Source organism: Cuculus canorus, chromosome 7 (genome assembly GCF_017976375.1).
Source record: "Cuculus canorus isolate bCucCan1 chromosome 7, bCucCan1.pri, whole genome shotgun sequence".
Classification (NCBI taxonomy): domain Eukaryota; kingdom Metazoa; phylum Chordata; class Aves; order Cuculiformes; family Cuculidae; genus Cuculus; species Cuculus canorus.
The window spans coordinates 34607339-34632075 of NC_071407.1; the positions used below are offsets into that span (position 1 = coordinate 34607339).

The 24737-nt window shown below is 56.1% G+C and overlaps 2 protein-coding genes across 10 annotated transcripts in view; one reads left to right on the forward strand and one right to left on the reverse strand.

The window, feature by feature from the left end:
• Positions 1 to 679: 679 nt before the first annotated feature.
• LOC104054866 (prosaposin) lies at positions 680 to 9185 on the forward strand. Of its 4 annotated transcripts, none has more exons than XM_054072288.1 (15): positions 680 to 842; positions 4611 to 4735; positions 5098 to 5172; positions 5262 to 5387; positions 5588 to 5782; positions 6060 to 6203; positions 6353 to 6409; positions 6806 to 6814; positions 6930 to 7028; positions 7229 to 7318; positions 7429 to 7612; positions 7688 to 7857; positions 7938 to 8018; positions 8132 to 8230; positions 8320 to 9185. In XM_054072288.1, the coding sequence occupies exons 1-15, from the start codon at positions 782 to 784 to the stop codon at positions 8353 to 8355; spliced, it is 1551 nt and encodes a 516-aa protein (XP_053928263.1). In that variant the 5' UTR covers positions 680 to 781; the 3' UTR covers positions 8356 to 9185. The 4 variants fall into 4 exon arrangements, with proteins under 4 accessions (XP_053928263.1, XP_053928264.1, XP_053928266.1 ...); XM_054072289.1 differs by having other exon boundaries at positions 7232 to 7318; XM_054072291.1 differs by lacking the exon at positions 6806 to 6814.
• Positions 9186 to 10130: 945 nt separating this feature from the next.
• CDH23 (cadherin related 23) overlaps positions 10131 to 24737 on the reverse strand; it is a 219539-nt gene continuing 204932 nt past the window's right edge. Inside the window, exons 43-68 of one of the 6 annotated variants that reach the window (XM_054071251.1) lie at positions 24606 to 24713; positions 23964 to 24066; positions 22959 to 23084; positions 22669 to 22872; positions 21978 to 22436; positions 20985 to 21101; positions 20171 to 20395; positions 19917 to 20086; positions 19523 to 19660; positions 19255 to 19374; positions 18664 to 18841; positions 17755 to 17966; positions 17035 to 17229; positions 16609 to 16719; positions 16272 to 16401; positions 15840 to 16103; positions 15547 to 15708; positions 15174 to 15430; positions 14794 to 14891; positions 14567 to 14687; positions 14323 to 14402; positions 13646 to 13686; positions 13309 to 13369; positions 12521 to 12848; positions 12230 to 12343; positions 10131 to 11291 (exon numbers count right to left, since the gene is read on the reverse strand). In XM_054071251.1, coding sequence (XP_053927226.1) covers positions 10965 to 11291; positions 12230 to 12343; positions 12521 to 12848; positions 13309 to 13369; positions 13646 to 13686; positions 14323 to 14402; positions 14567 to 14687; positions 14794 to 14891; positions 15174 to 15430; positions 15547 to 15708; positions 15840 to 16103; positions 16272 to 16401; positions 16609 to 16719; positions 17035 to 17229; positions 17755 to 17966; positions 18664 to 18841; positions 19255 to 19374; positions 19523 to 19660; positions 19917 to 20086; positions 20171 to 20395; positions 20985 to 21101; positions 21978 to 22436; positions 22669 to 22872; positions 22959 to 23084; positions 23964 to 24066; positions 24606 to 24713 — 4449 coding nt within the window. In that variant the 3' untranslated portion in view covers positions 10131 to 10964. Of the gene's footprint in view, positions 11292 to 12229; positions 12344 to 12520; positions 12849 to 13308; positions 13370 to 13645; positions 13687 to 14322; positions 14403 to 14566; positions 14688 to 14793; positions 14892 to 15173; positions 15431 to 15546; positions 15709 to 15839; positions 16104 to 16271; positions 16402 to 16608; positions 16720 to 17006; positions 17230 to 17754; positions 17967 to 18663; positions 18842 to 19254; positions 19375 to 19522; positions 19661 to 19916; positions 20087 to 20170; positions 20396 to 20984; positions 21102 to 21977; positions 22437 to 22668; positions 22873 to 22958; positions 23085 to 23963; positions 24067 to 24605; positions 24714 to 24737 lie in introns of those variants that run through there. The other 5 variants (XM_054071246.1, XM_054071245.1, XM_054071249.1 and 2 more) reach the window with 5 other exon arrangements.

Here is a 24737-nt window from a genome sequence, read left to right on the forward strand (position 1 = left end):
TTTGCTGCAGAGCCAAGAGAAGGCATGTCCCAAAATACCACTGGGAATCTGGGGTTGAATGATAGGATTCGGGTTCACATTGAGTTGCAACATGCGTGTCCCATCAAGCCTTTGTTCTGTTAAGCACAGCTGTAGGTTTAAGAGGCTTGCCAGGAATTGCCACTGCCGTGCTCTTCCCTGGACAAACGCAATGCCTGGTGTGAGGCAACAGCCCCATGTTGCAATCTCTCAGCCTTGCGTAGGCTGGAGAGAGTTCTTGCTGAAGAAGCTGCTCAACATCAGGCATCAGTGCTGACTTGCATTTAATGTGGCTTTCCTTTTGTCTTCAGTCTTTGCTCTATTTTGTACCACCTTTTAAATGCTTCTAAGCAAACTACTTGGCTGCCTCTAAATTCCCCCGTTAATTCACTTGTCCTGAATTCACTGGTGCTCTGCTGACCTCTTGTAAGGGATCATGGGTTGTTCAGTGAAGAGCACAGAAAATGACTGTATCCTATGGCACTAGGATAGTTTTTTCCCTGCCATGCCCACCTTTTGCATCCGGGAGCAGTGAGGTTAGCATTAAGCAGCAGGTTGGACTTCCTGGGAATACCTGCCCGGCTCTGGTCCCTCCCTCTGCTTCCAGGCTGGTGATGGTTTTATAATCAAGGTGTAAGGAGAGGGGTGTGGTAATTGCTCTGCGTAGGTGTGGGTTCTCAGTACTCCCAGCCCATCCAAGATTCCTCAGTCTGGGAGCAGCACAGGAGAGGAACCGGCCACTGAGGACTATCTTAGGAACGGCATGGAGAGCAAATGGAGTGGCTGGGTGCTGATCCTTTCTGTGTGCCTAGGTTCCTACCGAGGTAAGGCCAGGCCTGGGGGTAGGACTTGAGGAGAGCCCAGAAAACCCCTCTGGACCTCAAAGCTATTCCCAACTCTAGTGTCTAAGCTCTATAGTGTGCTTCCTTGTCCCTCAGCGATGGTGGAAGCTAGGCCAGAAGAGACTTGGGGCAGGTGGCCACATTGACTGCCAGATCCAAGGTGGCCACTTGCTCGCTCGGATGCCATAATTGCAACTTCTGTCCTTAAAGATGATGCTCGCTCCCTCCCTTGTCCATACAGCGAGGACTCAAAGCATGCTGGTGTTTTGCCAGGGGATGGAAGGAGGGAGGTGGGATACTGGGGCATCTCTGCAGGGATAGGGAAGAGGGCTCTTAGACTGCCGTCTTTGGTGTTGGAACCTGGCTGTCTGGGGGAAACGACTTCGTTGTCCTGGTGCGATGGAGTGACTGTGGTGCCACCTTGAGCCGTCCCTTTCCTTGGAGGCCTTGTATGAGGTGCAGGAGGCAGGAAGCCTCTCCTGGCATGACTTGCTGAGCTCTGGGTAGGGTGACAGAGCACACTGTGCAGTGCGGAGCACTTTTGGAGACCTCTCATCGCTAGGGCTTTAGGTAGCTGTGAGCAGCTCCTCTGCAGATGAGCTGCTGCCTCCATCTCCTCTGCATCCCCCCGAGAAGAGTGAGAAAGTGATACCTGGCTCACGTTCTGCCCAGCCCTTGGAAAACAAGTTGGGAAGAGCCTGTTTCCAACCCCTGGTCTGTGCCTAAGGGCAAATCACTTATTCCAGGGGAAATTTCCCCAGGGAAGCCACGGAGCCTTGCTGTTGCAGGCAAAAGAAGCCCCTTTCAGAGGGGAGAATCCCTTTTGCACTCTTGTTACCTGAGGCTCAGCCCATCAGGCTCCTCTGATGTGACCTTCCCAGGCAGTGGCTTTGTGGTGGAGGAGTCGTGACTGGCGAGGACATGCCGAGGTGCTCCAGCCAGCAACAGGCAGAGCAGGAAAGTTCACCCATACTCGGCACGTCCGTCCTTTGGGCGATGCCTGCCCTGGGAAGCCGGCAGCGGCTCTTGTGGCAGCACTGCTCAATGGCATGGCTGGTGGGGCTGTGGGTCCATGGGCCACTGCGAGCCTCGGAGAAGGATTTTGGTGCTGGAGAGAGCGTATTTACAATTTTTGCTGTACCAGGAGTGTGAGCCCAGCTGGGAACTGGGGCGCCAGGGCCCACGCCGCCACCCCCGGGGTTTACATCACAACCTGCTCACCAGGCTCTGCCGGCTCGGCTAGCATGCTCCAAGGCTCAGCCTAACACCAGCACAGCCCGTGCCAGATCCAGAACTTGGTGCTGGATCCTTCCTGAGCAAAGCCCACCCCACCCCAGGGCAGCACTGGCCGTCTCAGAGCCACTGCAGCAGCACAGGAGCATCCCTGCCTCGCACCCTGCTCTGTGTCAGGGCTTTGCTGAAAATGCCCAGGTGCGGGTCAGCACGAGGTGGCTCCAGCATGGCTTTGAAATGTGGAAGCGAGCTCACGGGACACTGGTTGGTCTAGTTGCTTGCCCTGTGGTGATGCTTTCCACTTGGGGAAGCTCCCTGTGCTCTCAGTGGATTGATGTTATTATTGTTATTAATTGTCTTTCCGGCCCAGCACTTGTTGCCTGAGTTTCAGTTTGAGTAGATCGAGGGGTAAGTGCTGAGCTGAGAGCCACCATGAGCCAGAGAGGTGCAGGTGCAAAACACTGGTGTCCTTCGGACCATCAAAATCCCCAATGCCATTGCAGACAGCACCCTTACACCACTGGTTTGGTTTCCATCATGGGACTGTGAGAGACTGTAGAATCACAGAATGGTTTGAGTTGGAAGGGACTTTAAAGCTCATCCAGTTCCAACCCCCTGCCCATGGGCAGGGACACCTCCCACTGGCTCAGGCTGCCCAAGGCCCATCCAACCTGGCCTGGAACACCTCCAGGGATGGGGCAGCCACAGCTTCCCTGGGCAGCCTGGGCCAGTGTCTCCCTAATGTTCTTCCTAATGTCCAGTCTAAATCTTCCCCTTCCAATTTAAAGTCATTCCCCCTCGTCCTATCACCACAAGCTGTTGTAAATAGCCCCTCTCCAACTTTCTTGTAGCCCCTTCAGGCACTGGAAGGTCACTATAAGGTCTCCTCGGAGCCTTTTCTTCTCCAGGCTGAACAACCCCAACTCTGTCCTCACAGCAGAGGTGCTCCAGCCCTTGGATCACCTTTGTAGCCTTCCTCTGGACCCATGCCAACAGACCCATCTCCTCCTTATTTTGAGGATATGCTCATGGATTTGCTTATGTTGAGAGATGCTCAGGTCTGTGGGTCAGGCAGGACCAGCTCAGAACAATGTGGGGCTTTTCACTTCTCGTCTCTTCCTTTTGTTTTTTGGTGCTGCCCCTGAGCTCCTCTGCTGACCTGCCATTCCTGTTTGCCCTGATGCTAGCGCCAGGGTTAAAAAAAAAAAGACATAATTAAATATATATCTCTCAGCTGATGCTGCGACCGTGACATCGTTCTGCTGGGCAGGTGTGTGGGAAGCCGCGCATGGGAAAACCGGGGGGACTCACCCTGCCCTGGGGCTCACTCCTGCCTCAGTGCTGCTGTCAGCCCGATGGGGTAATCGGGGCGGAAACACCACCCGGCGCTCTCCGAGATGCGCCAGCATTTTTGAGAGCACGCGGAGCTGATGGGGCACTTGGGACACCCCTTCCTGCACCTTCCACTTTTGGCCCTGAGCATCTCTGGCTGCTGCCCCAACGCGTCGTGTGGATGAGCAAAAAGGCATTGTCGGAATCTGGCGCGCAGGAAAAGCAGCGTTTGAGCAGAAACCTGATGGGTAGAAGAAGCAGTTGGTGCCTTTGGTTTTATTTCGGCTGTGCAGAATCACACAGATAGGGTTAGGTGGGAAAAGCTGCGGGGAGATGCTCTCGGAGGGTTGTGCTTTGCTTAGAAATACCGGTTACAAGGGTACACGGCAGGGTCTGCCTGTCGGTGCCCCGCTCCCCACGTGCCCCCCGCCTCCCCAGTGCCGCTCCCCGCTGAAGAAGGGAAAGGAGGGGCTTGGGTGCCACCTCCCTGGCTGCATCCTGGGTGGGTGCAGCACCCGGTGGAAACAAACACTTGCCCCATCACAAATGAATCCTGACATGCCAAGGTGGCAATTAAACCGCCAGCGTTGCGCCATGCCAGTGTGCTGCCGAGGCGAGCGGTGGCGCCGCTGCCACGCTGGGGGATTTGCAGCCAGGAGAAAATGCTGTTGTTGGGAGGAAATATATATGTGTATATATATATAAAAGAAAAGAAACCACCCCAAACTGGGCTTGCTCAATCATTGCCGGGAGCTGCGGTGTGGTTAACCAGCAGCTGCGTGGAGCGGAGCACTGGAATCCCTGGTTTACTCATTTTACAAGACTTAATGTTGGTTTTATGAGCAGCCACCGCCCTGGCATCTTAAACGGTGCCACGAGGCTGAGATGATCCCCCAAATTCCCTTTGCTTTTGACTCTGGTCTGAAGCTGCTGCTACAACCCACTGGAAAAGCTGGCAGCACGCAGTTGCCCAGCAAAGCCGATCATTGCTGGGCTTAAAAAAGTCATTTATGAGCCCCCAACAGCTCCTCCACCACTGCAAAAGCAGAGATTGAAACACAGTGGGAGAGGGAGAAGCATCACCCTCAACTCGTGGGATTGGTTTGAGGATGGGGTGCCGGGCTGGAGCAGGAGGGAGTGTAGGGGTGCCCTGGGGGATGACGATGTGCTCTCCCCCTGCCACAGCTGCCGCCAGTCCCCTCCACGAGTGCGGCGAGCGGCCAGAGGACTGGTGTCGCGACACAGTGACCGCAGCCAAGTGTGGGGTGCTTCAGCTCTGCCAGATCACCGTCCGGGACCAGGCCCTGGGGGTAACCACACCGGGAGCTGTGGGATGTGGTGGGATCGAGGGATGCGCCCATCCTATGCCCCAAAAACGTGGGGATAATCCCAGCCTGGCTGCCCCCAAGCTGGGCACCCCGAGGAGCATCTGCTGATGCTCTCAAGCAGCAGCGCGTGAGCCAGCGGGGAGAGCCCAAACTGGGGGAGAACGGAGCTCGGGGGGGGACTGGTAGTCTGCAGGGTGGGAGGCAAAAATGCGTGGGTACCTCGATGTATTCCCAAGGGCCCCTTGGTGGGGTGTTTTTGTTGTTGAGGAGTGGACTTTGGGAGAGCGAGTGGCAAGGTGGGGGCTGCGGCAGCATCCCGATGGATGCACCCTTTCTCTCTCCAGAAGGGGATCCCGTGTCACCTGTGCCAGATGGCGGTCTCGGTGGTGGGCAAGATCCTCCAGGACAACCGCACCGAGGTGGGTCATGGCTGGGGGAGTGCATGGGGCTGGCGTGCATCCCCCCCAGCACAGGCCCAGCCCTGAGCTCTCTCCTTGTCCTCTCCTAGGAAAAGCTGCGGAAATTCTTGGATAAGAAATGCCAGTACCTGCCCTTCCAGGACTGGTCTGTCAAGTGCAAGAAGATGGTGGACACTGGTGTCCTCATCCTTGTCCAGCTGGGCAAGCAAGTGCTGGTAACTGGCTGGGTGGGACCCCTTTGGGTTCCTGTTTCTCCATGGATTGGGATGTGCTGGGGGTTCTCAGGGCAAAGGAGGCTCTTGGTGCCTTGGATAAAACTTCTGTGAGATGGGGATGGAAATGACCATGGGATGGGAGGAGAGCAGGGCGATGGGGCAGGTGCAACCCCCAAGTCTCCGCCTTTCTGCTCCCCTAGTCGGACCCGAAGGTGGTGTGCGGGACCTTCAAGCTGTGCCTGTCCCGGGAGAACCCCATGGGAGCCCTGAAGTTCCAGAAGCCTCCGCCAGCCCCTACGGACCATGTTCAGGACTTTGCTGACCTGGTCAACCCTTTCATCGCCAACGTGCCCCTCCTGCTCCATCCCCAGGATCTGCTTCGTGGTGAGGCCCAGGTACTGTGGCACAGGCGAGAATCACCCGGGCGTCACCTATTGAACATTCATCTTAAAACCAAAATAATTAACATTATGCACAGCCGAAATGGCATCTGGTTGGGGGTGTCACCAATTCGGGGCCAGGATATATTGCAGGATGCAGTGGGATATTGGCTAAAGCGCTGCCCTGGACTGTGGCTGGCATTGAAATCCCAGCCCTGCAAGTCCTGGTGTGGGGGGCTCTGTTTTATTTTGAGGGATTTATTGATTTGTCCCTGCCCTTGTTGTCCCACAGGAGAGGGAGGATACCTGTGGGGACTGTCTGCAGCTGGTGGCAGCCATGCAGCTGGAACTGGGGACCGACGACACCTTCACCCAGTTGCTGGTGGCCCGTGGGGAGCGGGTGTGCGAGAGCCTGACACCAGGCTTGGCACAGCGGGTAAGGGCACCCTCTCCCTCCTCCTCCCCAGTGGCATCATGGCACGGGAGCATCTTTCCCCGCTGCCCGCTCTCCAGCAGTGCTGTGACGGGCTGGGGCACTCGGCTGGTGTCCCGCTTGGATGCTGAGGCCGTGTTTCCCTTGCACAGTGCAAGCGCTACCTGGTCGAGCACGCGGACACGGCCGTCCAGCTGCTCCAGCTCTTGGTGAGTGGGAGAGGTGCTCCGCAGGGCTGCTGAAGGAGGGTGGGCTCCAGCGGGGTCACCAAGCGCCACGGCCACAGCAACCCTCTCGTCAGTAAGTGCAAGGCCTTACTCTTTGGAACTCTCTGTTTACATAGAATCACAGAGGGGTTTGGGTTGGAAGGGACCTTAAAGCCCACCCAGCTCCAGCCCCCTGCCAGGGGGACACTCCCACTGGCTCAAAGCCCCATCCAACCTGGCCTGGAACACCCCCAGGGATGGGGCAGACACAACCCCCCTGGGCAACACTCCTATAAACTCTTAAATATTTTCTTCCCCTCTCTCTCTGGTTTGCAATTGCTGTAATTCTTCTTTATTTTCTTTATTTTTCATGCCGTTTTCTGGCCCCTCCACTGGCAGCAGGCTGAGGTAAGGGAGACCTGCACCCCAACAGGCTGAAATCCCTCTCCATGGGGAAGTGGGGGGCACAGGGTCACCCTCCTGTGGGGCAACGTCTGCCTGATTCGGGCTGTCTCTCCCTCAGGAGCCCATGGAGCTGTGTGGCCACCTGGGACTCTGCTCCTCTGCCTCAGACCTGTCCCTCCACACGCTGCTCATGGAGAAGATGATGCAAGTTCTGGGGGTAAGCGGGGACACCCCCCTCCTCTGCTGTTCTCTCTAAAATCCAAACACCGGGATGGGGAAGCCTTATTTTGCACTTTTTTTTCCCTTGAGCATCCCCATTTTGCCAAGGTGGGAAATGTCTGTCACAAGGGTTGACAACTGGGTGGGACAGGGATGGCTCCAGGGGCGCTCAGCGCGCATCCCACTGCCTTATCCCAGCAGGACGAGGAGGGGACCACACCACTGTGCGAGATGTGCCAGTTTGCTGTGAAGGCAGCTGAGAGCCTCCTGGAGAACAACGTGACGGAGGTGAGCCCTGCTGCCACGGTCTGGAGGTGGAAGGTTGTGAGATGGAGACAAGTGGAGAGCACAGAAAATAGGTGGATCTCCCCATGCCTCCACTTGCTTTCTGCTGGCAGGAGCAACTGGTGAACGACATCGAGAAGGTGTGCTACATGCTGCCCCACGGTGTCATCGGGCAGTGCAAAGACTTTGTTGACTCCTACGGCAAAGCCGTGGTCATCATGCTGCTGGAGGCCACTGACCCGATGGCCGTCTGCACCATGCTGCGCTGCTGTCCCCGGAGTGGGGACATCCAGCGAGGTGAGCAGCCACACACCGGGCTCCCAGGGAGCAGAGTGTTGGGAGGATGCTAACAGCCTCCTCCATGTCCTGCAGGAGCTCCCGCGCCGGAGCAGGTGGAGGTGAGTGCGGGTGCCTTCTGCAACGTCTGCCAGATCGTCATCACCTACTTCGATAACGAGCTGCTGAAGAACGAGACGCTGGCAGAGCTGGGCGACGTGTTAGAGAAAGGCTGCGAGATGCTGCCCACGCCACTCACCAGCAAGGTGAGCTGGAGAAGGAGTGCCCAGCCCCGTGGGGACCCCCTGAGCCCCCGCGTTAGGCTAACCCCCTCTCTCCTTCCCAGTGCGAAGCGCTTGTGGTGCAGTACGAGCCGGAGGCCGTGCGGCTCCTCGTGCAGATGATGGACCCCACCTTCGTCTGCACTGTAAGTGGGCACCATGAAGCCAAGCCTGAGGGGACGGCAGAGGGGCAGTTCGGTCAAGAGATGCTCATGGTTTTCTTAATTCACCCCTTCCATGTTTTTCCTTCGCAATGCAGAAAATAAGAGCCTGCAATTCATTTGAGGAGGGCTCAGACCCCTGTGTCTGGGGCCCACAATACTGGTGCAAGAACATGGCCACGGCGGTAGAGTGCCACGTAAGCTGTGACTGCGTCCCCTCCCCTGGGCTGGCAGGATGCTGGTGGTCCCTGCCTCACCCTGTCATCCCTCCCCATCTCTCCCACAGGCGGTCGAGCACTGCCGGCGTCACCTATGGAACTAGGAGCCACCTCCCCAGCCAGCCGGGCTTGCCCCACTGTTTTGGTTCAAAATCCCAGACCCCCTCCCTTGGGATCCACCTGCTCCCATGGATGTGATGGCAGGAATCCATCAGCCTCACCCGCCTCAGGGGGTCCGCGGGGTGCCCTGGCCACCTCTGCTGCTTCCTTCTTCAGCCCTGGGACTTGGATTTCCAAATCAGGTTAAGGGACTTCTTAGGATTTGCAGGACAGGTGATTCAGCCTCACCATCTCTTAGGCTGATCGTAAAATCCTGCTGTTGCTCCCCATCCCCATCCCCATCCCCATCCCCATCATCTCCATCCCACCCCAACCGCTCATAAGGCCCAGATCTTACAATGTGGATCCATCCCCATGGGCTGGGATGGTTTCTGCTGCCCAAACACTGTCCCCACTCCTGGCCGCCGGTAGCTTCACGCTGCAGGTCTCGTTGGCTCTGGGCAAGCCCCGCGTTTTGCTGGTCCCTTTTCAAACTGGGGTGGCTTTTTATTACCCCCACTTCCCAGTCACCAGTTAAAGAAACAAAGCGGATCAAATTTACCTGCAATGCACACCTTTGCACGACATTTGCAGAACTCTTAATTTTGTGTTCAGCTGATTGCTGGAAATATATATATATATACACACACACACTTTAAGTATTCCCTGAATGAAAAAATGAGAGAGTTTTGGGGCAGAGATTTCCTTTCACACAGTCATCCCTGCTAGGGGGGGGTAGGTCCATGCTGACCCCGTCACAGGAGGGGGGATGCCCGTGGTGCCCAGTCCTGAATGTGCACAGGAGCATCTCACTGCAAATAAACTCTTCCTGTGAGCCCAGCTGGTTGTCTCCTTTCTCCTCTCCTGGGGTGCAGAGGGGCTGGCAGTGCGGCAACGGCGGCAAACCTAGGGCAGGGTTAATGCTTCCCCCAAAACGTGAGGTGCAGCAATACCCAGAGGGGCATCTCATGCAGGGGATGGAGGGAGGGGTGAGGTAAGGGGAAAAGGGAGCTGAGACCAATGGGATGAGGTTTAATAAGGCCAAATGCCGGGTCCTGCACTCGGGGCACAACAACCCTATGCAGTGCTACAGACTGGGGAAGAGTGGCTGGAGAGCTGCACGGAAGAGAAGGACCTGGGGGTGTTGGTTGACTGACCATGAGCCAGCAGTGTGCCCAGGTGGCCAAGAAGGCCAGTGGCATCTTGGCTTGGATCAGAAACGGTGTGACCAGCAGGGCCAGGGAGGTGATTCTCCCTCTGTACTCAGCACTGGTGAGACCGCACCTCGAATCCTGTGCTCAGTTCTGGCCCCTCACCACAAGAAGGACATTGAGGCTCTGGAGTGTGTCCAGAGAAGAGCAACGAAGCTGGTGAGGGGCTGGAGAACAAGTCTTACAAGGAGCGGCTGAGAGAGCTGGGAGTGTTTAACCTGGAGAAGAGGAGGCTGAGGGGAGACCTTATTGCTCTCGGTGTACCTGAAAGGAGGTTGTGGAGAGGAGGCAGCTGGGCTCTTCTCCCAAGTGACAGGGGACAGGGCAAGGGGGAATGGCCTGAAGCTGCACTGGGGGAGGTTCAGGCTGGAAATCAGGAAAAAATCTTTCACAGAAAGGGTCAGAGGCTGCCCAGGGAGGGGGTGGAGTCCCCGTTCCTGGAGGTAGTTAAAAGACGGATACCCAAGGTGCTCAGGGACATGGTTTAGTGGCAGATAGGAATGGTTGGACTCGATGATCCAAGAGGTCTTTTCCAACCTGGTGATTTTATGATTCTATGATGCTCTTCAAAAGGCAATCAGGGGATGACAAATCTGGTGCAGTCACAGAGGAAGGACAACAGACAGGTTACCCAAAGCCATAGACAGTGTATTTCTGAGTCCCATAACAGACCGTGCCTGAAACTCTCCACAAGGTTACAATTGGAAACAAACTCCTGAACAAACAAACCTGAAAGCAAGAGAGAAGGGGAAAGAAAAGGGCATTAAAAGACACGCACGAGCAGTCCACATCCAGAAGCCCCGGTTATTGTCAGTCTCTCTTTCGATGTCGCAACATGTTTTGGTAAAGCCAGCAGAATGGAGAAATGTCTTCGGTTTTTGGTCTTTCCTTGACGGAAAGGTGACGTGAGTGCCAAACAGACTCAGCCGCGGCCCTTCCCGTGCCCATGGTTGAGGTGTGACGGCTGCTTGTCCTCAGCCTGCGCCTGGAGATGGTGCAGGGGGACATCATCTGCACCTTTGCTGCACGGTGCCTTCACCCCTGTCCAGCCTGGACTCATTGGATTCATTTAGCTTTTCTTTTTCTTTTTTCTTTCTTTCTTTTTTTTTTTTTTTGTAAAAAACCCCAACTTTTTTAAATAAGAAAAATAAAAAAAATTAATGTTTTCATGGATAAATGAAAGGTGAGTAAAAGCAAACCAGTCCTGAGAGCCCTTTCCTGGGGCCAAGCTCTCCAAGGTTGCCAAAGCAAACCACACTGGTTGGCCTGGACTCCTTCTGCAGAGGAAGGGAGGGCCAAGCACTGGTCTTGGGGTGCTCCTGGCCCCCACCATGGCCCCTGTGGTCTGTGCTTCATCCCTGCTGGCCCCAGCTTGCCTAGAGGAGCACCACCACCACTGCTCGTCATAACTCGGTGATCTCCAGAGGGCTCTCCATGATCACCTCCCGCATCTTGTGCAGAGGGGTGGACTTGGCTGACTCGGTGCGGGCGTTGTGGTCACTGTAGCCCCCACAGTCAGCAGTCAGAGTCTCCAACGAGCGACCCAGCACCTTCTGGTCATCCTCAGGCAGGCTGTTGAGGTCGGAGGCAAGCAGTGTGCCTGTGCTGCCGTGCACCACGTGGATGCCATCGGGACCTTTCAGCTCCACCGGCTGCTTGTGTCGGAAGCGGAGGCTGCCCTGGCTGGGGCTGCGCTCCTCCTCCTCCTCCTCCAACTCCTTCTGAATCAGCTGCAAAAGGTTGACAGGGAATGTGGGAATCAACACCGCAGCCAGAGCAGATCCTGGCTTCCCTGTCTCCAAACCTCCTGCAATGCCAGAGCCCAGCAGGATGGCCGGGACTTTCCTCTTCTGAAGCAACCTCAGAGCTTGATGATGAAGATCATTAGCACAATGATGATCTCCAGACAGACTGCTCACTTGTCAGGTGGATGCCCCGGATCAGGCACTGTCTGCCAGCCAGGTGGTGGGTCCAGGTTTGGACTTGGGTTGGGATTTAGGGTTGCATGAGTTTGGTGGGGGAGGAGGCAGATAAGGAAAAGAATTGAGGGAAGGCTGGATGGAGCTGGAGGGGGATAAGGACTGATGGAGGGTAGAAGGGCTGACAGGTGTCTCCCACCCCACTGCTCTCCTCTGCTCTGTTTGCCCCTTGTTTTGGCCCCCATGAAGAGGGGGAAGGCAGTGGCAGGATCTGCTTCTCCCCACACCAGCTCTCCTGCACTAAAACTCTTTGCCCAAAACTTTTTGCCGCAAAAGCCGGGGTTGATAAGCTCAGAAGAGCAGAAGGGAGGGAAACTGTCCCCCACGTGTGTGGCCAGCCCTGGTGGAGTGGCTGCCCCTTTGCAGGGAGATGGGGAGGAGACGGACAGAAAACACACCACCAAGAGCAGGTCCTCCCCAGGGTAAGAGAGGCTAAAGGGAGAGGGTATGGCTGATGCTTAGAGGAAACACCGGGTGGGTCATGAAAGCTGAAGCACTGCAGGGAACCATTAGCCTCAGTGGAAAAAAAACACATGTGGCTCACTTCAGACAGGCAAAGAAAGGGGGAACCAGTGGATGATCAGGCCCACGGCCATGGGGAGTGACCACAGCCTGCAGGGCTAGGAAGGCACACTGCATCCCAGAGGGCACGGCAAGCATCTCCCCACGCCCATGCACACCCCGTCTACCTCCGAGACCGAGGAGCGGTCCCCCTGACTGGCGGTGGCCTTATGCACCATCCGCTGGGCAAAGAGTTTTTTCAAGCGCATGTAATCATCCAGGACCACCTTCAAGAGAGTGCCCTGGGTGGAGGGGAAGAGATGATGGGTTACCCAAGGGAGATGGTTTGGTCGGAAGGAGGCTGGCCACATCCCAGCATTTTTTTGAAGCGACATCACCCTCCGGTGCTGCAGCCATGAACCTGGAAGCCTGGTAGGAGAAGACCCTGTCGGTGGAGGATGCTCGCACTCATCACTCACCTTGATGGGTCCCTCTCGCATGATCTGCCCTAGCTTGGCGATGTTGTCATACTCCTGGATGGCTGCCCGCAGGTAGCGGTCATCCTCAGGCTTGGCTGCAGAGGGTTCTCTCCCAAAAGTTCCCTGTGGGAAGAGAGAGCAGCTGAGGCATGGACATTGGGTGCAAGGAGGAGATATCGTGGTGGGGCTGTGGCTCACATGGGTACGGGCAGGGCTGTTCCAGAGGTCGGTGATCTCGCTCAGGTTCTCCGGCAGGTCGTCCTCATGCTCCGCCTGTGCCGCCAGCTCCATGTTCCGGCAGAAGGGGTCCAGCCACACCGGGTTGGCCCTGCCAGGGGAAAAAGAGCAACCCTCAGGGCAAGCAAAGGGCAGCTGAAAACCCAGCAGCATACCTAACCCCTTCCTAAGCCCTAAGCAGTGTTCTGCTGCCCTGTGCGGACATGAATTCGGTTGCTCTGGATCCAGATGTGTACCTGCCTGTCATCTCTGCAACCCCCAAATCTGGCCAGTACTGGCAAAGATGGAGTCACAGGAGAAAGCACAAGGTTGTCTTGCTTTGAAAGGTCTCCAGGCAAAAACACACCCCAGGGCCAGTCCTGCTCGGCACAGCAAGCCCGTCTGCACCCCTCTGCAGAGCAAAACGCTTCGTGCCTCCATCTCCTGCACATCCCTGGCTGCAAAATACAGCCGTACATCTCCTGGGAGAAGCCTGTAAACCTGCAATGTGTGTTGCATCCTGTGCTGGATGAGGTGGCCAACCCAGGAACTGAGGGCAGGGGAGAACTCACCCGTCGAAGGAGTACTTGTTGGTGTTTGGCATGTCCATGATGTCCATGAAGCCTCTGTTCCCTGCAAAGGGTGGCACATCAGTGGGCTCAGCAGCAAACCAGCCCAGCTGAGGGCACGGGAGGCAATTCATTATTGAAGAGGGAAACCCAGCAACCAAAAAGGCACCAGCGGCATGAGAAATATGCTGGGATGCAACAGATGGAGCCTGGATGCTGAGAAAACCATCCCACCTTGCTGGGCAGGATCGCTTCCAATTTATACCCTGCTGCCATCCCCTATGTGTGCCCCCCTCTGTGCTGTCCATGCACCCTGGAACCCCGTCCCCCGACTGCTCACCGGTGGAGCCAGCCACTATGGCTTTCAACTTCCTTTTGTGCCTGTGAAAGAAACAGAGTGAATCAGGGAAGAAAATAAGGAAGCTCCTTGAAATAAGAGGGGAAACAGATTTGAAGTAATCATAGAATGGTTTGAGTTAGAAGGAACCTCAAAGCTCATTGAGTTCCATCCCCCTGCCGTGGGCAAGGACATCTCTCACCAGACCAGGCTGCCCAAGGCCCATCCAACCTGGCCTGGAACACCTCCAGGGATGGGGCAGCCACAGCTTCCCTGGGCAACCTGGGACACGGCCTTGCCACTCCCATTAGGAATAATTTCCTCCTACTGTCTAGTCTAAACCTTCCCCCCCTCTCAATTTAAAGCCATTGCCCCTTGTCCTACCACTCCATGCCCTTGTAAAAAGGCCCTCTCCAGCTTTCTTGTAGCCCCTTCAGGTACTGGAAACAGCTCTCGAATGTAGAAGGACAGTGAGAAGAGGTGATATCGGCATTAAAACCATTATATTTTTGGAGAAAAGGAGCACTTTCTGAACCCAGTCTGAGCCCCACTGCAGTAGGTGCTGGGATGCTGATGGACACCTTTGCTTGCTTCACTGCTGGTGCTGGGAGAGGCCACTTGGGTGCCCATGGCCCAAGCAGACATTGTGGCTAGCAGCGCAGAGCCTGGGTGTTACTCACACTGTCCGGTAGTACCAGTTCATGAGGATGAAGAGCATGGCAGCCAGAAAGAGCAGGACAGCCAGCACAATGATCGCCATCTGGGAGAGACAGAGAGGTAGCGGCAATGTCCAGCATGGAGCCAGCACCCAGCAGTGGGTACCCATCCAAAACTCTTTGGATGAAACATCTCTCCAGGGCATGGAGGACAGGAAGAGACATCATCCCACCTGCAAGCACTGGCCCTCTCCAGCAGGACCGTTACCTGCAGAGCTGAGAGGTCATCTGGGGCCCGGGCAGTGATGGCAGGCTGCACATCCAGCACGTTGTAGTTCCTAAAGAGGTTCCTCAGCTGCTCCTTGTTCTCATCTATCATCTGAATCACCCTGGGAAGAGAATGGCTGCTTAGGCATCTTAATGTTTATGAGGCTTCCAGAGGATGCAGTGGGACAGGGACAGGTGATGGGCTGGGTGACAGGCTGGGCGACGTACCGCTCCACATCCAGGATCCGGTTGGTTTCCCTGTTCACCACGTGGATCAGCAGCTCTGTCTGCGCAAAGTTCACTCGACCTTTCTTGTCAACGTGGAACTGGGGAGAGACAGCAAGGTCTGCAGTGCAGGAGAAGTGTCTCCTCCCATAGGACATCTTGAGTGTGCCCCGAGGTGTACTCATGTGACAAGAGACCCTCAAGACTGTAATGGGGTCGGTCTGGACCCCTTTGGAACACCCCAGCCTGGGGTGTATCCCATCCACTTCAGAGCTCAGGGGTGTCTATAGTTTATAGAGACAGGTCATCCTCAAAGGAGACTTCCTAAGCAGCATGTGGAATGTTGCCTACACCTCTAAGCAACCTCATAGGTTGATGGTTACCTGCACATCATCTGTGTTGACAATGGCACCCGTGATGTTGGAAAGCAGGCTGATGAACTCCTCTTCAAACTGCCTGACCTTGTCAGGGATCTCATTGATGATGATTTTGACACGCTGGTCATCCCGCAGGATGTAAATCCCCACAATGGCTGTGTCATTGTGGCCTACCAGGTCAGAGGCAATGATGTCAACCACAAAATAGCCGGGGTTGTAGGCTGTGAAGAGGTCGAAGGTCCGCAGGATCCCATCAAGGGTTCCTGGAGGAAGGACAGTTGCAAGCCCAGGCTTAGCGACCCTGTGCATGGGGATGTCTTTGGCCATAGCGATGTCTCCGGACATGGTCCCACGCTCATGTGGCATGCAGGGTACACACCGATGCTGAAGATGTTGGCCACCTCCTCAGAGTCATTGGAGTGCTGCTTGATGTAGCGGATGCCCAAGATGTTGTACAGGACCAGGCTGTTATTGCCTACATCGGCATCCACTGCGACCACTCTTATCAGCTCCGATCCCACCTTGGCATCAGTGGCAACTCCTTTGAGAGAGAGAGAGAGACGGGACAAGGACCTGGGGCCAGGCTGACTCTCACTGCCCCTTCATCTGGCTGGATTTTCCCTGGAGCTTCTCCAGCCTCTAAGTGTCCCCCCAGTCCCTGGTACCCCTTACCCGCTGTGTACTCCGACTTGGTGAACTGAGGAGACTGGTCATTGATGTCATCCAGGAAGATTCGCACCTCCTGAAGGGTCAGGTCCCCGCTGAGGTCCCAGGACTGGGCTCTGTCCATCTGCTGGCCCCGGGGAGGGGACCAGTTTTTCTGGCTGGATGCTTTGACAATGATGGAATAGAATGGTTCCTTCTCCCGGTCCAGGTCTCGCAAGACCTGCAGCTTCCCCTCCCTGCTCAGCTGGAAGTTGCTTTCCCGGTTCCCATCTGGGTGCAGAAAGAGGATCCCAGTTATTCTAAGCATTTCTGAGATGCCATGTCGCTCGTTGGTCAGGGCAGAAGGGCAGTCAGGAGCTGATGGCAGTGATGGAAACCCTTGGCGAGCAGTGCAGGGGGGCACGCAGAGCCACCCGTTCCCTCCTGCTTGGCACCCACCTGCTATGAAGTAGTAGACAATGGCATTGGAGCCCTCATCTGCGTCCACTGCCCCGGTGACATTCCCCACCACGGTGCCTGGTTGTGAGTGCTCAGGGACGGAGAGCGCCTGGTACTGGGGACTGTCCTTCTGCCAGAGACCCCGGGAGAAGGGAGGGTTATGAGCATCAAGGTGGCTTTTTTTTTTATTCTTTTTTTCTGTTTTGCTTTGAAAGACTAAAAGTGGTCAAATCCCATCGCACTCCCCGCCTTGGTGATGCTCAGCTGCATCACGTGCTGGCCGGCATCCCCATCTCTGCATCCTCTGTGTCCTGTCCCCTCCTTCCCAGTCCCTTACGGGTGGCCTGAGGAAGATGGGCTCATTGTCATCGATGTCATCGAGTGCGACCTGGAGAGGCTGCATGGTCTCGTAGGCTGGCTGGCCCTGGTCAGAGGCCACGATGATCAGCTGAGGAGAGAGACAAAAGCACCATCCTGGGAAAAGCCACACATGCCAGGAGACATTGCTGAGGGGACAAATTGGTGGTTTGGGGATTTTGGGGGCATTTCACAGGGAATTGTGAGTTGTCCCACCAGGATGCCACTCTCCAATGGCACCTGATAACCACCGAGTTCCTGCTAAGGTGCGACACCTTCACAGCTGCAGGAGCCGACCCCACTCCAACCACACTGCCAGCATCCCCCACAGCCCCACAGCGGACCCACAGCCTCCCCACAGAGGACCGCCCCGGCCACCTCGCAGGCACGTTGCTGCCTGGCTCACGTTGTACACCGCCTGCTTCTCCCGGTCCAGCCGCATGGCCGTCTGGATCAATCCGCTGACCGAGTCGATGCTGAAATACTCCCAGTCTTTGTTCCCCGCCCCGGTTTTCAGCAGGTTGTAGAGCACTGCTCCGTTGAGGCCCTCATCTTTGTCTGTGGCATACACCTCATAGACGTTGGACCGCAGAGGAATCTCCTGCTTGCACACACATAGCCTCTCAGTCCCAGCATCGCACGTGAGCTCCCCGCTCTCCCTGTCCCTCCACACCCCCTCGTATCGCAGCCGGCAGGCTCCTTGTGCCCAAAACCCAACTGGGGGCTGGTGATGCTGAGCCACGATTCCCTTTGGCAGGGTGGCTGCTCCCTGTGCATGCCAAGGACTGGCTGAACCAAGCCTGGCTTCTCAGAAAGGAGAAACATCTTAAATGTCAGCACTTTGGGCTCTTGTTTATAAAGGACTCGGCATGCAGCCACTGGCCATTTCCTTATTTTTCATGGTTCTGGGGTTTCTGTTCCCTAAAGCTGCTCCAGCATCCCCACTTGCACATATGGAGAGGGGTTGTTGCTGACCGTTCAGCCCCATGGCCCAAACCTTCTTGCTGCACAAGGTCTGGGTTAATCCCTGATGGAGATGGAGAGTGGATTTTGCCACAGATAGGCATGAGCACCCCCAGGCACCATCTCAGCATGCCATGATCCCTCTCCCTCTCAAAGGGTTTACCTCCTTGATGTGCAGGATGGTGCCATTGGGCGGGCGGACGAAGACAGGGCGGTTATCATTGATATCGATGACATCCACGTGGAGCATGGTGGTCCCCCAGAGAGGGGGATGTCCCTTGTCCGTAGCCACTACAGTCAGGTTGAATCTCTCGTAGGACTGCAAGCGCCGCCGGGATGTGATGAGCCCAGAGTTTTTATTGATCTTAAAAGCCTCTGGGGGTAGAAAAAACACATCTCTGGCTCGGGGCACTTGGCAGCAGATAAATTATGATTAGAAACCAGTACATCAGCTGAAGAACATCACTGACAGGTGGGAAATCTCTGTGATGGGGTGATGGAGCACAGCTGGCTATCTGAGGCCAGGGGTGTGGATGCTCTCAGGGTGCTATTTGAAAGCATCCTTGCCTGCTGCTGACTCCCTGTCACTGGGCAATGACAAGGGCCCTGCTCCCAGGCCACGGGTCTCAGGAAAATGAACTTTTGGCCATTTCCTTCTATGTTTATACTGGCTTTTGCTTGGTTCCCTTTACAGGGATATACTGGATTTTAGGTACTATCACTATCACCATCCACCTGCACCCTCCGAGCCCTTCTTGGATTTCCAATAAAGCGTGCAGTGGGTTGGCTTCAAGACACACTGCTGCACACAGAAATTCCTGCTAGGACAGGGGAGACAAGAAGATAAGCTAAGGCTGGGCTGCAGGATGAAGGCAGGCAAAGCCATAACATGACATGCCACGAGGAACTGGGAACTCTGGAGCAATACTGAAAGCTGCAAGTTTCGGTATTGCTCCTGGGATCACGTGCTGCAAACCAGCCACAGGGCATGGGCTGTAGGTTTGGCCTCTATGTGTCGCTCCTCATGGTAATCCTCAGTCGTGGGGAGCAGCCCCCCACTACCGGCACCTACCTGCTCCAGGGCCCTCGATGCTGTAGGTCACCACACCATTGTCCCCTTCATCCAGGTCAGTGGCGGTCATGGTGATCACCGATGTCCCTGGTGGCTCATTCTCGTAGACACTGGTGCTGAACTGGCTCTTGCTGAACTGGGGTCTGAAGTCATTGATGTCCAGGACTGTGATCAGCACCTTTGACAAAGCACAGAAGGCTGGGTGATGTGAGGCTGGAGATGGCCAGGCAGCCCCCAGGGGCTGTACCCCTGCTGTGACCCGCAACTCCCTTCCTGCTATTCGTTTAGCTCTGGTAGATGAATTCCTGCCTCCAACAATGGTGGACACCTTGGCTGGGGCAGTCATTCATGCCAGAGCACTTGCAGACAATAGTGTCTCCTGCCCCTGCCCCTCCTTCTCCATCATCTCCTGCCCATGCGCTGTCCCTGTGGCACAAAGCCACCTCACAGCCCCTGAGGTCACCGGTTTTTCCTTCTGCCTAATTCCTCCCCAGAGCCACCAGCAAGCCTTCTGGGGAGGAAAGGCTGAGGTTTAACATATTCTTGATAGGGAGCAGCACTCGAGGGGTGGTGGGAGCAGGAGAGCCCTACCTGCACGGAATTCTCCCGACGGTTACTAGGCACGTCCCCAGGGTTATCCCTGGCCACGGCTGTCAGTGTGTAGTGATCCTTCTTCTCCCGGTCCAGGGCTGACAGGATGTAGATGTCACCCTGCAGCACACAGAGACCTTCAGGGGGATCTTGTCTGGCAGAGCTGGTACTCAAGAAGGGGCAGAAGATGAGGTGTGGGAGCAGGGCACAAGGTGGGACCACCTCCCCTCCTCTTCCCTCTCTGTTCCTGCCTCAGTTGGCTCCTTACCGTGTTGGGATTTATCCCGAACTTGCCCTCTCCGTCTCCTAGGCTGTACTGGATGAGAGCAAAACGCCCAGAATCTGCATCTGTGGCCTTGACCCCCAGGATGACTGTACCCAACGGCACGTCCTCAAAGACAGCTTTCTGCAAGCAAAGGGATCAGGCAGGACCCGTTGCTGCATCACTTGTGGGCAGTAACCAACAGTCCAGAGCAGCACCCGGGGTGAGACACGGCTGGACCCAGAACAAGATGTTCACACCATTTAAATTGGTGGGTTGACCATCTTCTTCAGACGGTTCCAGCATAGACAGAGGGAAAAGAAGGTGTTCTAGAGAACCCCTTGCTCTGTGCCCATCCTTTCCAGGCACGTACTGCCCAGATCCACATGGCCCAGCTCACCTGGTAGGACGGTTGGCTGAAAACAGGATTGTTGTCGTTGATGTCCACTATCTGGAGGTACACAGGAATCTCAGCGGATCTGCGGGGAGACCCATTGTCGGAAGCTCGGACAGTGAAGTTTAGCCACTGCACCTCCTCGTAGTCCACCGTCCTGTTGGCCACAACCTTCCCTAGAGGATGGCAGACTCTGAAAATAAGAGGCCTGCCCAAGGCCACCCCACTGCCCCAGATTCTCGTCTCTCCAGGCCACCAACCTGCGGACTGGTCTTCAAGGCAGACGTAGCCTTCAGGGGAGAGGTTCAGCAGCTCATATGTGATCTGCCCATTGGCGCCTTTGTCTGGGTCCACTGCTGAGATGGAGATGAGTGTGGTGCCCTGCGTGGCTCCTTCCAGGATCCTCTCAGTGAAATAGGTGACCCCAAAGGGGCGGAAGCGGGGTGTGTTGTCATTGACATCCAAGACGTTGACTGTCAGCTTGGCTGTGGCCATGGTGGAGACCACAAAGGAAGAGAAGAGGAAAAGTACAAGTGAGAAAGAGAAGGGAAGAAAGGATGGGAGGAAGGAGGGTTATAAAGATGAAGGCATGAAACTCCAGGAAAGCTAAATAAACAGAGATGGTTCATCAAGAAAAACAGCAATAGTCAACAAAGCTGCTATGCCCTGAGCCGGCTGTGGGATAGTCTCACCTACTTCAGACCTACAACTGATCCGAGCGTGCCTTCTCACACACAGGGGCCTGGATTTACCAGGAGAAGAGGGACAAGACGTCATGGGGATGATAAAGAACACATGGGTGTCTCCTCTGGTACAGTTATGGGCACAGAGCTCTCTCCTTCCCCAGTGCAGCTCTGGGATGTCCAGGCCATTTACTAAAGGACAGCTCAGAGGAGAACCCGAACCTGTGGGAGCTGGTCCAGGTCTGCTCCCACTGGAAACGTGGCTAGTCAGGATGGAGAGGGAGGTAGGAGAGCTGCCGGCTATCCAGAAGCTGCTCTGATGCCTGGGAAAGGCCGTGCCAGCCCCTAGCAGCCGCCAGCCCCCCGCTGCCTGGCAGGAACCCATATTTACCGTTGGGCACGCTGACCGACTGGTCGATGACTTCACTGGCGTTGTCGTGGACGGAGATGGTGACTTCGTAGGTGGCCACCAGTTCCCGGTTGAGGGGGGTTTTGATCTTCACAGCTCCTGGGAACCCCAAAAAGATGGGGGCGTCAGGCTCTGCCTGTGTGTTCCCCCTGAAGACCCCTGGCAGACTGCTCTGCCCCAGCTGATTGCTGCACGCTCCACTGCCCTTGCTCTCCTGCCTCTCCCTAAAGACCAAATGGGAAAACCTCTCAAAACCTACAGGAGGAGACAACTTCTCTTCTCCTGCTCTCCACCTCCTGCCTTCCTGCCTGCCCCACTCTGCCCAGCTAACTGGGTCTCACGCTACCTCAGCCAGGGTAAGGGTTTGGGTTGTGCGGAAGAGAGGGGTTTGGGGGCAACTGCTGCTGCTCCCCTGAACAACCCCATCCACCTCAGCTCAGCGTTCATGCATCTTTCAAGAGTCTTGCTCTGTATCCTTTCCAGTGAGTGTGGTTTTCTTTCCTGGATCGATTCTGTGCTTCCAAAACAGATGCAGGGAGCTCCTAGTCCTCCTTCCCTGAGGGTAGAGCCTGTCGCCCACCACTTACCCCAGAGCTGCCCCCCTGCTCCCCCCAGCACGGGTGCCCGCGTCCAGTCTGCCAAGGCTGAGCAGCCCCCAGCCTGCAGTGGGGTACCCTGCAATGGTGATGGGTGAGATGGAGGGAGGCAACGGATGGCACGGAGAGAGAAACGAGCACAGACACAGAGACAAACCTGGAGGGCTGAGAGCCGGAAAGGAAAGAAAAGGATTAGTTAAGTCAGCTGGACCCCGAAGAGAGGACAGGGCAAGGGTGAGCCAGAAGAGGAGAGTGGGCAGGCAGGAGGGGAGTTTCATCTCCCCGTGCCTTAGACACCTACCTCCAGGCAGAGAAGAAGAAGAAGCAGAAGCAAGGAGAGGAGTCCGCGCCGCCCGTGCCACCCTTTCCGCTCTCCTACCTGTCCTAAAATCCACCACAAATGCTCCTTGCTGGTCAGGCACCAGTGCATCTGTATCATCACGGGCCACGATCTCCAGCAGGTAGTACTCCAGGCGGGGGTGGAGGTCCCGGTCAATGGCAGTCACCTCAGCTACCACGGTGCCCGGAGCGGCCGACTCAGGGATGCTGACCGTCTGGATGGGGTTGATGAACTCGGGCCGGCAGTCATTGACATCATCAATGAAGAGGCTGACGGTGGCAGTGCCTGAGAGTGCTGGTGTGCCCTGGTCCACAGCCACCACCGTCAGCCGGTAGAAATCCCGCTCCTCTCGGTCAATGCTGATGTTAGCTACACGGATCACTCCCGTGGCGGCGTCAATCAGGAACCTGTCCTGGCCACCACCCTCAATCCGGTAATCCAGCTGCTGGTTGAGGCCACTGTCGGCATCTGTAGCTGTCACCTGGAGGACAGAGAAGCCTGGGAAGAGGGGACACAGCCCTCTCAAGCAAGGGTTGGAGGGCAGCAGCAGCAAGTCCCCGGTCCCAAGGCGAAAACTGTCAAGCAATGTGGGCAGCCCCAGTTCTCAAACTTTCCCTTCAACCCCATCCTGGCCAGCCCTGACAGTGGGATCTGGATCTTCACAGTCCCAGGGGAGCACTCAGGTCTCCCCATCACCCACCCTTACATCTGGTCCTGGCCCTTTTCTGACCTGGGGGGCTGTTTTCCCGCAGCCACGCTGTGACTGATGCTGGCTGGAAGATGGGGCGGTTGTCATTGTCATCCAGGATGGTCACCGTCAGACTGCTGGTGCTGTTCAGCCCTCCCACGTCACGAGCCACCAATGTGAATTCCAGGCAAGGGTCTGGCAAAGCCTCTCGGTCTATCACGACGTGGGGCTTCACCGAAACAATGCCTGGAGAAGGGGAATAGCCCAGTAACAGATCCCACGGCTGACTGGTGGATCTGGACTGGGGCTGGGGACCCACTGAGCTACCCCACCTGTGCTGTTGTTGATAACAAAGAGGTCCAGGGATGCCTGCAGGAGCTGGTAGGTCACCACGGCATTGCTGCCCTGGTCACCATCCAGAGCTAGGATGGGTCCATTGAGCACCGTGATTGGAGTCCCTGGATGGGATGACAAGCATAAGGAGGGGATTGTGGCCCCCCGCAAAACCCCCTCCGTCTCCCTCCCACCCCAGTGATGCATGAGGGACAGCAATGAATGGATGGAGGAGGTGACATAGCAGGGCCTCGCAGGGCACGAGGCAGCAGGGGGGTGGCTGCTGCAGCCTTGCAGACTGACTCGCGAGGCCCAGGCAAGGCGGTGGGACGTCCGGCTAAAAACAAACAGACAGACACATCCATCAGACCAGCAATCTGCTGCTGAGGGCATCACCTGGAGGCACCCAAACCCATCCCCTGGGTTGTCCCTCAACGGCAGGACAGGGAGGTAGCTGAGGTCTTGGAGCAGGGAGCGATTTAACAGCAAGAAGCGGGGGGTGGGGTAGGGAGTAAAAAGGAATATTTCTAGCTCTTTTAGTGGGAAATGTCAAATGGACAGGTTGGACTGTTTTATCTGTAATGCCCAGAGAAACGTGGCTCTAGGTGCTGGTAATGAAGGAATCCCATCCCCTGCAGGGACATTGGGCAGGCTGGTGCCCTCAAGGTTGCCGTCAGGGGTTGGCTTAGATCATGGGCAAGTCTCACATTCCGCAGCTAAGCCATTCCCATATGGGGATGATTTCTTGCAGGATTGTGCCTGACCTGTGCCAGGAAGGTTTTTTCCAGCAGCAGCATGGACTAAGGCCATGGTCTCTTCGAGGCTGATCTCCTCAAGTGCTTGGCAGGATCCCCTCATACTCAGTCAGCATCCCCATCCCACTGACCTGCTGCCTTTCCCTGCTCAGCATCGTGGCTCCTCCAAGACGGCCAGGAGACACCTCCCCTCGCCCGGCCCCAAAAGGAGTTTCCAGGAGCCATGTAAGGGAATGAAGATAGACCCACCTGCGGGTGAGTTCTCCATCATCTCAGCCTGGTAGGAACTCTGGGTGAACAGGGGGCGGTTGTCATTCTCGTCTGCTATGGAAATGACCAGCAGGTCAAAATCCTAAAGGAAAATGGGGATGAGAGGGCAATGACCAAAACGTCCTTTCCTTGAGCTCACCTCTTTCCTCTCCCACTGCTGTCAAAGCTGGAGCCCTACCAACCAGGCCACTGTGCTCTCTGGACCACTCTGGAGCACCTGCAGGGACCTTCACCTCAGGGTCATCCCTTTTGGGCATCCCTTCTCAGCCTGCCTCCCAAAGGGTGATGAGTGGGACATCTTGGCAGGGTCAAAGGCTGCTCCAGTGTCAATGCTGTCCAGCTCTGCACCTGGATTTTGTCCCACCTTCTGTGACATCTACTGCTGTTGCATGGAGTCAACAGGAGATGTTGGGCTTGCCCTAAATTCTACTGGTCCTGCTTTCTGATGGGGAGGGCGTTGAAGCACCCTCCTTGTGACTCTCGGATGCTTTTGGGAGATGAGGCTGCTATTGAAAATGCTGTGAGTAAGTGCATCACCCCCTTTTGGCCGTGGTAGGAGCCCCATCTCCCACCTGCCCTGCTGCCTGCGCTGCTGGAGGCCCTGGCAGTGTTCGTAATTACCCGCCTGGCATTGCGTATGTTCTCAGGGTTGTCCTTCACTGTGATGGTCAGCCTGTACTCCGCCACCCGCTCTCTGTCCAGTGGACGGTTTACATAGACGATGCCGCTCTACCAAGGAGAAAAAGGGAGAAA